This window comes from Echinops telfairi, unplaced genomic scaffold (genome assembly GCF_000313985.2).
Source record: "Echinops telfairi isolate 266 unplaced genomic scaffold, ASM31398v2 ScPeMD7_443;HRSCAF=831, whole genome shotgun sequence".
NCBI lineage: Eukaryota > Metazoa > Chordata > Mammalia > Afrosoricida > Tenrecidae > Echinops > Echinops telfairi.
The window spans coordinates 35,394,711-35,406,972 of NW_022104341.1; the positions used below are offsets into that span (position 1 = coordinate 35,394,711).

General features: G+C 39.1%; 1 protein-coding gene and 1 pseudogene across 1 annotated transcript in view; one reads left to right on the plus strand and one right to left on the minus strand.

Annotated features, from left to right (window-relative positions):
- Positions 1–2: 2 nt before the first annotated feature.
- SYDE2 (synapse defective Rho GTPase homolog 2) overlaps positions 3–12,262 on the plus strand; it is a gene marked incomplete at its 5' end in the record, with an annotated part of 48,538 nt that continues 36,278 nt past the window's right edge. The window contains 2 exons of the mRNA XM_004699595.3: positions 3–396; positions 10,710–11,399. Of these exons, the coding sequence (XP_004699652.2) occupies positions 3–396; positions 10,710–11,399 (1,084 nt within the window). The remainder of the gene's footprint in view (positions 397–10,709; positions 11,400–12,262) is intronic.
- LOC115870141 lies at positions 3,339–3,596 on the minus strand (annotated as a pseudogene).

Sequence of the window (12,262 nt, forward strand, 5' to 3'; positions counted from 1 at the left end):
GGTGCGGCGCACGCGGCCGCCGGGACGCTGCCCCGCCACGTGGAGGCGGGATGCACGGCTGGAGCCGGGCTCGCCCCCCGGCCGCGGCCCCGACCGGCCTCCTGCTCCCGCAGCCCGGGGACCCCGGCCGCCCCGCGGGGTCCTCTGCGATGCGACACTGCCAAGGAGACGGCCAGGAGAGACCCCCCTTCTTCAAGCCACCCGCAGTGACGGTCAAAAAGCTGCAGAAGTGGATGTACAAAGGACGTCTGCTGTCCCTGGGAATGAAAGGTCGCGCCCTCGGGACTCCCCCCAAAGACAGCGGAGCGCCGGCAGTCTCCCCAAATCCCGGCGTCTTGAAAGGGCATGACAGCCCACTCCTGGCCGTGCCTCCAGACCAAAGGATTGCGCTGACAGGTAGAGTCCCCTGCCACCAAACGTTAGCCCCAGAGCAAGCCTGCTTCCCACTGGGGGACAGGGACTGACTCGCCCTGGCTTTTGCGCACAGGTGCGTGACTGCCAGAGTCGGTGGCAGCCAGGAACGATTTCGAGGTTACTTAGTGCGGGGCATCCCCTCGGGGGCTGGCTTTTGAAAAACGGCAATGGCACGCGCAGTGCGTGTGTGTGCCATGTTGTGTGCGTTTGCGAGTGGGAACTGGTGGCGCAGGGATGGCGCGCTCCACTGCTAACTGAACGGTGGGTCCTTGGCGGGAGGTTTGGGAAGTTTACAGCCTAGGGCACCCCGTTGGGCCGCCCGTTTGGGTTGCTGCGAGGCGAGCACCCCAGACAGTCTCCGGATTGTTAACTTGCGGGGGGGTTCCCCCTTCCCTGCACCGGGCTTCGCAGAGGCTGACTCTCCAGCGTCCGGGTAGAGCTGGGCGGCGCTGCTTTGGTGTTTTTCTCTGTAGCTCGAGGCAAATCGGTAGACTTTTGTGCAGTCTGAGAGTTTGAATCTGTTCCAAGGCCGACTTTACCCAGCTTCATAAACTGTCAGTTTACTCATTATACATACTCTTTTCCCTCCCTCTCTGCCAGGCATCAAATACATTGGCACAAAGCGAGCCAAACCAAAGTTATCTATCCCAAGTTAAAAGCCAGCTATCCTAAGTTAAAAAAAAATTAGATACGATTTCACATACTTCTTCTCTCCACCCATCCCATCCTCCCAGGAGAAAACAATAAAACCAACAAAGTAATCTTTGCACTGTATTGTGGGAAAAAATGTGTTTTATCCAATTACACCCCTCTCCTCCTAAAATATAAACCCAGGGTCGTCTTAGGACACTTACTATTTTAATCAAAGAAAAATGTTTCTCATGTTAAAAAGAGTACAGACTTTTAAACTTTTAAAATTATCTGTAAACCAAAAGAAAACTTTAAATGAGAAACATTACTTAAAAAAATGTATTATTAAGGGTTTACCTCTCTTTTTACACGCTTTTTAAATTTTTTACTGAAAGTTTAGGTTATCAGCTCTAAAAATCTCTTAAATGTGTTGTAAATAGGATGTCTTTTTTTTATTTTGAAAGAAGTATAATACCTTTAAACTCAGCCAAAATCAAGTCTTTTTTTTTTCAAAATAGTCTTTTGAACTAAAGACATACACATGAGAATTTTTTATGAATTTAAAGACCTACATGTTAGTAGTAATTTTGAAAACATTTAAATGCTAAGATGTAAAGAACACGTTCAAAAGAGTTGGCATTTTTTCAGGTAGGAATTGCAAATCTTACAGGATTGGGGTTGTACACATTAACTTTGTTTAATTAATAAACACAAAACAGTGGGGACACGAAGTTCACAAAGTTTCTGACACAATGAGGACAACCCAAGTGATTTATTTTGTATGTGTATGAAAGTAAAAAAAAAATGCAGGCAAAACACCTGTCAAAAATTCCATTTCATTGGAATAAAAAGGTGGTGTTATTGCTTGTTGGCATGAATCCATTCCAGTGCACAGCAACCCCATGTAACAGAGTAGAACTGCCTCATGTGGCTCTCTAGGCTTACTCTGTATGGGAGCAGATCTTTCCCCGATCGGTCCCTGGTGGATCTGCTGAGTGAGTTTGAACTGCCAACCTTTCAATTAGCAAAATGCCAGGAGCCATTGAATTAAACTGTGCCACCTGGCTTCAGAATAAAAGCACAATAGAATATAAAACCTTCCGTTTTAATATCAAGTTTATTTTAAAATATGTATTTCCAGGGGGGAAAATATTTGTAATTTGTTTTATTTTATTGCCACAATATGTGTATCTTTATCTCCCCTGATGTTGGCTCAACAAATTTCAGCCACTACTAAATCTGTATAAAACTTTAGTCAGGTGTTTTGGGTTTTTTTTAGCCTATTGTTCCAAGGGTAAAACATTTACCACTTGATGGTTTCTAATGCCTTTAGTTCTGATATAAACATTCAAGGGTTTAAAAAGTAATAATAAATGTATCTTCTCTAAAGAATTAGTTGATACTTCCCCTGGGAAATTGAAACTACTAACTTAGAAAGAAACCAAAATGAAACATTAGAATTAACTACGTATATGATAGTATACAAAAACATTCTACATAGATGTATTGAAAACATTATAATAATGGACAAGTGGAAGCCAGCCGATTTTCTGAAGGTGCTTGTTGGCTCCTTCCAAGAACGACTCACTTGTGCTGGTACTGTACAATAATGCAGTTATTTTGATTCGATGCAGTTAGGTGTTTAGGATTCACAAATTAGCTAATTTGTTCCTAATTGAGATGATTGTTTAAGAAATCTAAAGTCATGACACATAGTAAATATGGTCAAGTTTCCGCAAGTCTTGAGTTTATGAAAGAATCTTCATCTATTTGCCAAATATGTGGAATTTTAAGTCTTTATAAATTTAATTATAATACTCAAAATGAAATTCTAAGAACTCTTTAATTCTCTAAAAAACAAAAATATTAGCCTACTTTGACAGTTTTTCTTATTGCATGACTTTTGAAAGAAAGAAAATAGGGTTTTTAACTTGTGAATAATTTGTCTAAAATCTTTAGATAATTATTTAAAATAGTATGAGTTCATAGATATGATCGTGTGCATTTCATCTAAAGTGAAATTGGCACTGTGATGCAGATTTACATCTGTTTATACCCTCAATTGCTTATAGCTCTGCTTTCTTTTGTTTATGAGCTGAATTATTTTTTCCAGCAAATTCTTTTTTTCCCCCAGTAAATTCTTTTATGCAGTGGCGCTCTTCAAGATTAGTCACAATAGGCATATAATTCTGGATTTGTCTTCTAGTTTTTGTTTTTAACACGTTTTCCAATGAGTTTCTTTTATTAGTTAAGTAATGAGTCCGGATCCCAGGAGAGAAGTAAGGAGGGCCCATTTAGATCTTCCCAGGAAATGGACCTTCCGCCCGGAACTCATCCCTGGTAGACACTCAGGGACGTGGGCCAGAGTGACTTGTACACACCCTGATACCACTGACACACGGAGACATTACCCCCTTTAGCAGTCATTGCTTCTCGCAGCAGTGGAAGTCCAAGTAGTTGTGCCAGCAGTTCCTGATTTGGTTCTGGTTGGGGATGTGGCTGTTAAAAGGGGCAGTTCAGGAGTTCTTGATTTTGATCTTCATGTCAGACATGGTGGTGACTCCTAACGGCACCTCCTGAACACACTGGCACCTCAATGTGACCCTCAGACTGTCTTCTAGTTTTAAATCTTCCTTTAAGAAATTCTGCTATTGTGGCCTTAGAAGCAATTGCAGTTGTTTTCTTTCTGGGGACAGGGGTGCTATAGAACATTGGTGTTGCTTGTGCTTGGAAAACATCCCGGACTACAAATTCAGCAGAAAATATAAGCTGTGTAGTTTTTATTTGAAGGCCCTATATGTGTGTAGATCACTGGTTTCCAAGAAATGTGTGGTATTTGTGTTTCGAGAACCATAGAGACCATTGTCTAGACCAGTGGCTCTCAACCTTCCTAATGCCGCAACCCTTTAATAGCGTTCCTCATGTGGTGGTGACCCCCTAACCATAAAATTATTTTCATTGCTACTTCCTAACTGTAATTTTGCTACTGTTGTGAATTGGGCAACTCCTGTGAAAGGGTCGTTCGACCTCCAAAGGGGTCGCAACCCACAGGTTGAGCCGCTGGTCTAGACCGTTGCCACCTAAAGTTTGCTTCACAGTTTTAGAGCAGGGCTTTTCAAACTCCAAACAAAACAAAACTCACTGCTAAATCTTATAGCAACATTTTGAGTCAAGACAGGATTGAATTATAGGATTAGATAGAACTGCTGTGAGTTTCCATGACCATAACTATTTAATAGAGTAGAAAGCTTCTTTCTCCCTTGGAGCAACAGGTGGTTTTGAACTGCTGACCTAGCAGTCCAACCTAGCGCAAATACTATGCCATATCAATTTCCTAGAGATCTTATTAATGTGAAGATTTAACCGTTTAAATGCTGCTTTTCCGTGTTCCACTGAGAAGGTTCTGGAGATCTCACGTCATCCATTCACCTATTAATAACATTTACTATGTTTTGAAAAACATTCTACCTTATTCTGAAACGTAATACATCAACTAACCCTCTTTAGAACAAAACACTTGATTTCTTTCTGCCTCCGTTTTATATGTGTGGATTTATACTTAGCATTTATGATTAATGAACTTGGATCGCTTCCTTCATATCGGTCCTACCTTGCACCAATAAATAATTGTGGGCATGACAAAATAATAATAATTTGTAAATTATCAAGGGTTCATGAGGGAGGGGGAAAATGAGGAGCTGATTCCCAGGGCTCAAGTAGAAAGCAAATATTTCGGGAATGATGATGACAACAAATGTACAACTGTGCTTGACACAATGGATGTATGTATGGATTGCGATAAGTGTTATAGAGCCTCCAATAAAATGATTAAAAATAAATAAATAAATGATTGTGAGAATTTGGAGTTGGCCAGAGAGGAAGCTCTACAGTATTAGTGATTAACAGAGTAGAGACTCCAGGGTCAGATTGCTTGGGTTTCTGACTAGGCTTTACCACTTACCAGGTTTGTGACCTTGGACAAGTTACTCAACCTTGCCAAACCTTAGTCCTCCTGTTTCTTCCTTTGTAAAGTGGAGATAATGATAGTATCTGTCTCCTAAGGTTGCTGTGAGGATGAAAAAGATAATCCATTTAAAGCTTTTAGTACCATGCCTGGCAATTAGTTAGCTATTATTATGATGATGGGGAAGGCTGGTAGTCACTTTGGAGAGCACGTTGCGTCACCCAGATCTTTAGGGTGTAGATGTAAATGTGTGGGGGAATGGCCAGAAGAAATTGGGGCTTACTGCCTTGACGCGTATTGGGAGTTGGATTAGAGGAAAACCCCTTCAGGGGCACGTACACATTCTGTTCTTGTTTTGTGCATCTTTCCTTTGCTCCTGCCCATTAGTTTTGTGAAACGGAACCCTACATAGTCTCAATTCCCTTCTCGTTTTCTGGTCTCTCAAACTAGCACACAGCTTTCTTTCCTAAGGGTTTTTATTACTCACAGGGAGGAAAAATGAAAAGTGCCTAGCCCCCTACCTTTCCCCTCTCCCCCCCACCCCCAACACACTACTCCCTGGGATATGTAAATGTAGGGTTTGGTTTGTTGTCGTTTCAATTGGTCTGTCTGGCTTGACTTTGTAAGTGTAGCCTGCTTATACTTATTTAGAAACGTACATTTTCATCTGGATGCTTTCCTGGAGGTGTTTTTATAGAAGTAAGCAAAAACAATAGTATGTGCAGTAGAAATTTAAGAATGATGGAAAGTTGTTTGTAGATAACAGTACGTATTCAATGAAGGTTGAAATATATCTGTTACTGACTAGGGCACTAGGCAATGTTCAGTAATTGTCATGCAGGTTGGTTAATTCACCATTACATAGAATGATTTTTCTATGAAAAATATATTGAATTTTTTCAAAGCTTTTATTATCATTGCATTCTCCTACACATTTAAAGAGAAATAGATAACTTACTTAGACTCAAAATTATAACATTTATAGTTATAAGAGAATAAGGATTTTTTTGTCCGAAATGTTGCATACTTACATATTATATTTTTCTTTGTCTCTTTGAATGTCTCTCTCTCTCTAGATATATATATATATAAATTTAAATCTATGCTAATAGATTTAAATGTTAATTTTAGCATAAAAGAGGAGGGGGAGATTACAAATAGCTTTCCATCTTGTGTAATTTACATTCCATTTATTTAACTTGGATTAAAATTAAATATTTAAAAGTATAGTAAGGGCTTGTATAAAATTTACTGTCCTTGATACGTGCTTCCATTTAATTTTAATAATATAAAATAAATGTGACACTTAGCAGAAATGATAATGTCGCTGTTCATATGTAAATATAAACTTCATCCTGTGTTTGGAAACATTCAACAGTAGCAATCAGACTACACAACTGTCTAGTTTTTGTAGTTTTGGGTTTTATTTTAAAAGTTGATATGAGTTTCAGAAGTATCATTATTCTTTTAATATCATACCTTCATTAAATGCTTATATCAATAGAAGTATCAAGTTGCTTATCTATGGGATGCTAAACTTACATAGCCTTCTGCCATCGGGCTGATTCTGTCTCATAGCAATCCAATAGGACAGAGTAGAAATGCCCCTTTGAGTTTCTGAGGCTATTAAATCTTTTATAAGTAGAAAGCCTCATTCTTCTGCAAAGTGACTTGTGGAGTCAAAATGCATAATCCACTAAGCCACCAGGGCTCCTTATGGGATGCTAGTAACTTTATTCTTTTCATTGCTTGGACTATAATATAGGTATTTTAAGGAATTTAGGGAATCCCTTATAGTACCAATATATGTCTAAAAGACTATGGTAGGACTCAAAAATATGCATAACTATATAACATTTAAATGTTGCAAGAGCCTCCTGAGAAAAAGATAAAATAAGATTTGACTCATAGCCATCATTATTGTTTGAAACTTACAGTAGTGTCAAAAGTATGCTCATAATACTATTAAATAACATATGAATTGGATCCGGACTTCAGTGCACTGGATGGAAAAAAAACCCTGCAAAGCCTCAGTGATCCTGAGTATGTTAGTCTTACATTTTAATTCTAAGTGTTAAGAAGATAGAGCAAATAAATAAATAAACTCTTGAATATTAAGATTTTCATCAATTAAATCAATTCATTTCTTGAATAATTTGTTTTATGTTTATGTTAAACAGTGGGGTCAGAGGTGGCCCAGGTTTACTATTACACACTTTATAGAGTCAGAGGTTAATTTTTTTTATTGATCAGTTTATTAAGTTTATTTATTTTTATAACAATTTTTAATTGTAAGTTAGGTGGGGATTCTGGCTAGACCAGAGGATGTACACTGGTACAGATAGGAACTGGAAACACAGGGAATCCAGGACAGATGATCCCTTCAGGACCAGTGGTGAGAGTGGCGATACTGGGAGGGTGGGGAGAGGATAGGGTATGAGAGGGAACCAATTACGAGGATCTACATATAACCTCCTTCCTGGGGGACGGACAACAGAAAAGTGGGTGAAGGGAGACGTCAGAAAGTGTAAGATATGGCAAAATAATAATTTATCACTTATCAAGGGTTCATGAAGGAGGAGGGGCCAGTGGGGAGGGTGGGGGAAAAATGAGCTGATGCCAGGGGCTTGAGTGGAGAGCAAATGTTTTGAGAGTGATAAGGGTAATGAATGTACAAATGTGCTTTATACAATTGATGTATGTATGGATTGTGATGAGTTGTATGAACCGCCAATAAAATGATTTTTTTAAAAATTAGGTGGGGATTTACTCATTTTTAAAAAATTCCATTTTCCTATGAAGTTTTGGAAGCCCTTCTCATTTAAGAATTTTTTTTTTAAAGATGAATTTGTTTTTAAAGATTTTTGTTCTCTTTAGAATGGAGGTTACGGAATGTTCTGGTGGTTTTAAGTTCCATAGGAACTTATAACCACCAGAAAATCAGACCATTGTTGTTTACTTGCTGTAGTACTAAAATAAATCAATTATATGTAGCCTAAGACCATACTTTCATAATTTACAAATCTGACATATCTTAGATTTTGTGAATATATTTTTTTAATTATTTGTAGTGGATGAGTGTTATGATAGAGCGCTGCTTTATCTAACTCTTTGGGACAAAATTTCCTTTTTAGATGAAGTTAATATTCCACATTCAATTTTCAGAGTTGTGACACTATATATTTAACTTAAGGATTTGATGTTTCTCACTAGACTGCAAATTCCTTAAGGTATGGATTAGCTTGTTCATTTTATAATCATGCTGCTTAAATTTGTACCTGCCCAATTATAGTAATAACATTGATGATAGTTAATAATACGATAGAAATAACCTCTAATACTGGCCTGTGATTATTATGTGATAAGGGCTGTGCTTAGCATTGCAGCTTGATAGCATCATTGATGTCTCAGAACGTTAAACAAATTAGAAGTGTTGTTATTCTCCACCTTTTCCTGTTGAGGTAATAGGCCTAGGGAGATCAAGCAACTTGCTGAAGTGCAGCGGATGATAGACCCAGCTTTAGGATGTAGTTTGATTTTTCAAGCCAAAATTTATAATCACTTTGCTATACCAACTCCCAGCATGGTTTATCAGTCAATACTGATTAAATGAAGATTTTTAAGCAGAATTTCAGTTGAGTATGAGACATGAGTAGGGTGGTATTTCTCAAATTGAGGGAGGGTTGACATATTATTTAGATTAATATTACAGTCTAGAAGCAACATATTAGCATTTAATATATAAAAATATAACTGTCCACTGAGGGAAGTATATACTCAAATTCAAGATCAAGTTCTCTCAATATAGGTAAATGAGTATTGCTCTGGAATGGGCCAGAGTTCCTGAATGGGATTTCTTAAGGGTAGGTGGGTGGATTGTGCACTGTGGCCCATTAATGCACGCCAGCTCTTTTATCTGGTCCTCACTCTCAGGGGTAGTTGTCTGTTTTCCTGGAAGACAAATTAGCTGTATATTTACTGAGACAATATACTGTACTGGCCTCCAGAATGGGGCCATTGAATATTCAAGGGTAGTTTTATCTCTTAGGTTTTTGCACTAGATAATTAGAACTTACACCCCCCACATAAAATCCTACTGCACAGTTTGATTAGCAAAGAAATGATATGTTGTATTTATAGTACAGTAAATCCTCAGGTTATGAATATCCATGAAACAAAGAAAAACCCAAACCCAAATTCATTGCCACTGAGTTGATTCTGACTCATAGTGCCCCTTTAGGACAGAGGAAAACTGCCCCTGTGGGTTTCTGAGACTGTAAAACTTTATGGAAGCAGACACCCCCATCTTTTTCCCAAGGAGAGACTGGTGGGTTGTACTGCTGAACCCCATGGTTAGCAGTTGGATACATAGATCACTACCAGAGCCACCAGGGCTCTGTAGGACAAGTCATACTTGACCTTTAACATTGTGTAAATTTGCCCTGATTTTGAAACTGAACCAATCCCTACTCTGGATAAATTCTTCATCACATTTACTACATTTGCTGCACGTGCAGCTTTAAGTCATTGAGAGATGCAAGCGTTTTCTTACACAACCATAAAAACCAAATCCACCGGAATCAAGTTGATCATAGCAACCCTGTATAAGGCTTCTAAGATCATAGATCTTTATAAGAGAAGACAGCTTCATCTCCACCACAGAACACGTGGTGGGTTTGAACTGCTAACCACATAGTTAGCAGCCCAATGCCTAATTCACAGCAAAAGTAAGACTAAAGAGAACCATATGTATCTCTCCTGATTTTAATTACAAAAAGAAACACTTAGGAATGTCTCTTGTTCCTAACCTGCTGAAATCGGTCTAGGCCTACTTAAAAAACATGGTTCAAAGTTAATCTTTGTGTGAAGTGGTGGGGATATTACTTGTGGTTTTCTTAACAACTTACCGGTCCTTGTTATAGTGAGTTGGAAATTATCCAAACATTAATTAAAGGAATACTGTGTATACTTTGTATAAGCTTTTTATAAAATACATTTTGCTTAGGGTAAGACACTGCTACACTGTGACCTAATAACTGAACCCAGTGCTGTTCCATCATTTCTGACTTGGGGCAGCTTTATAGGACACAGTAGAACTAGTCACATGGTTTCCAAGTCATTATTCATGATGGAAGCAGACCACCAAGTGTTTTTCCCCTTGGAATGGCTGGTGGGCATCAACTACCACTCTTTGCAGAGCAGCCAAGAGTTTAACCCTTGCATTGCACGGGGCTCCCTGCTAGCACTGTCCATAAACCAAATCCACTACCATTGGTTCTAACTCACAGACGCCTTCCATAGGGCTGCTGAGGCTTTGTAAATCTTTCTGGGAGCAGACAGCTCCGTCTTCCTCTCCTGAAGCCTCCGATGGATCTGAACCACCACCTCTCCCCTTAGCAGGCCAGTGCTGACTCGAAAGTGCCACCAGGGCTCTTTGGCTAACACTGTAGTTTTTATATTTATAGAAGCACCCATGGAGTTTGTGCGTTTTTATCCTTAGAGTTTTTATTATACAAATAATAGTCTGATTTCGGAATAATAGAAATCATGTTTGCATGGCAATCCAAAATAGATCTTTTTCAATTTTGGTGCTGGAATGTTATTATCTTTTTAAAAATAATACTTTAATAACTAATGTGAAGTGATCCATTTTCTGATACACCGGGTATGATATCCTACTTTCCCCCCTTCTTTGTGACAGATCTATTTGAAAATGTCTGTGAGTCTCCCATGAAGAGAAGAGAACTTAAGGATCTGAAGGAGGGTAACCTGGAGTTCAGAAGTCCTAAGCCGCGTAACAGCATCACGGTTTCAAAGAAACGCAATTGGCTCTATCAGAGTACCCTGAAATCTCTTAACCTGGAAGAGGAAAGTAAAAAATCCCAAGATAAAAGTAATCTTCCTATCTCGCCCATGTCTCTGCCTAAACACCAGCGATCACAAACATTCCTCAAATCCTCTGAAGAGTATTGTACATATGTGGTGTGTAATGCTCCAAACCCTTCTTTATCCAGAAGCTCTCCTTTAGACTGTAATGAGGAAAACGATGCAGATGATGAAGGGGAAATCTGGTACAACCCCATTCCAGAGGATGATGACCCTGCCTCTGGGTTTGGTGTGGCAAACCCTTCTGCTCTGAAACGCCCTGCTCTAAGTTTGAGAGTGTTGGCAGGTCAGAGTGACCTGACTAAAGGCGACCAGAACACCAACGACTCGCTAGGCTCCACTGAACATACCGGACATGTTCAGACCACACAGGCCGATGAAACCAATCACGTAGATCCCCTGCATTCTTCAGAATTTACGCAGCAGTATAAGCAAAGGCTTGGACATAAGACACCGGAGAGTATGATGGTGGAAGACAGTTCCATGTTGAAATCTGCCCTTACAGGTAAAGTTGATCATATGTCTACCCCTCCCCTGCCAGTTTAGAGTTCTTTCATGGTAGATGTACAAATGTTTTTAAGTAGGTGGTTTAATTATTTCCGTCACAGACTATGTTTTGTAATCTATGCTTTGAATATGTCAAATTTTTGAAATAGTAATTTTCTCTTATTGGAGAGAATTGAATTATGAGACTTGACGAGAGAGAATCTTTATTTTGCTTCCTTTTTTCTTAGGTACCTGACCTGGCCACAGCTGGGAGAGTTATGTTTTCAGTATGCCAGTGATAGTTTGTTTAGCTTTTATGCCTCAGTTTTTCCTCCTGGGCAGAGAAAAGGAAGAAGAGAAAAAGAAATAAGATAAAAAGTAGAGATCTTGCAGATATCTACTACAGTAGTATGGAATACAGAAAAAAGATAGTTGAAGTGTGATTTACATTGAGTTTGACCATATAAACTTGCCATGTTCAGTCATGTTTTAAATCTGTAAAACACAGATAGTATTTCATATGGTTCCACCCAGTAGTTTTATTATGCCTCAACATCTTTTGATTATTTTGTGTGCTGATTTCTTTTCATATTTAGTCTCAGATACACTACCCAAGACTCTTGAACATGAGACATATTTTAGTTCTAAGTATCGATGTTACATGGAGAGCAGTTCTATTTTACTCCAAGAGATTCCAAATGATGCCGACTATTAAACCAGATGGGGCGGAGCAGATGCTTTTTGTGCATTGTCTTTATCTCTGGAGTTTTACCCAACCAATTTGGCCCAACCAAATCCTAACCACACATATCTGCAATGCTGCCGCGGGCTTTTTCTCAGATGTTTTAGGGAGTCTCCTGCATGGTCTGGACATGCTCCTCA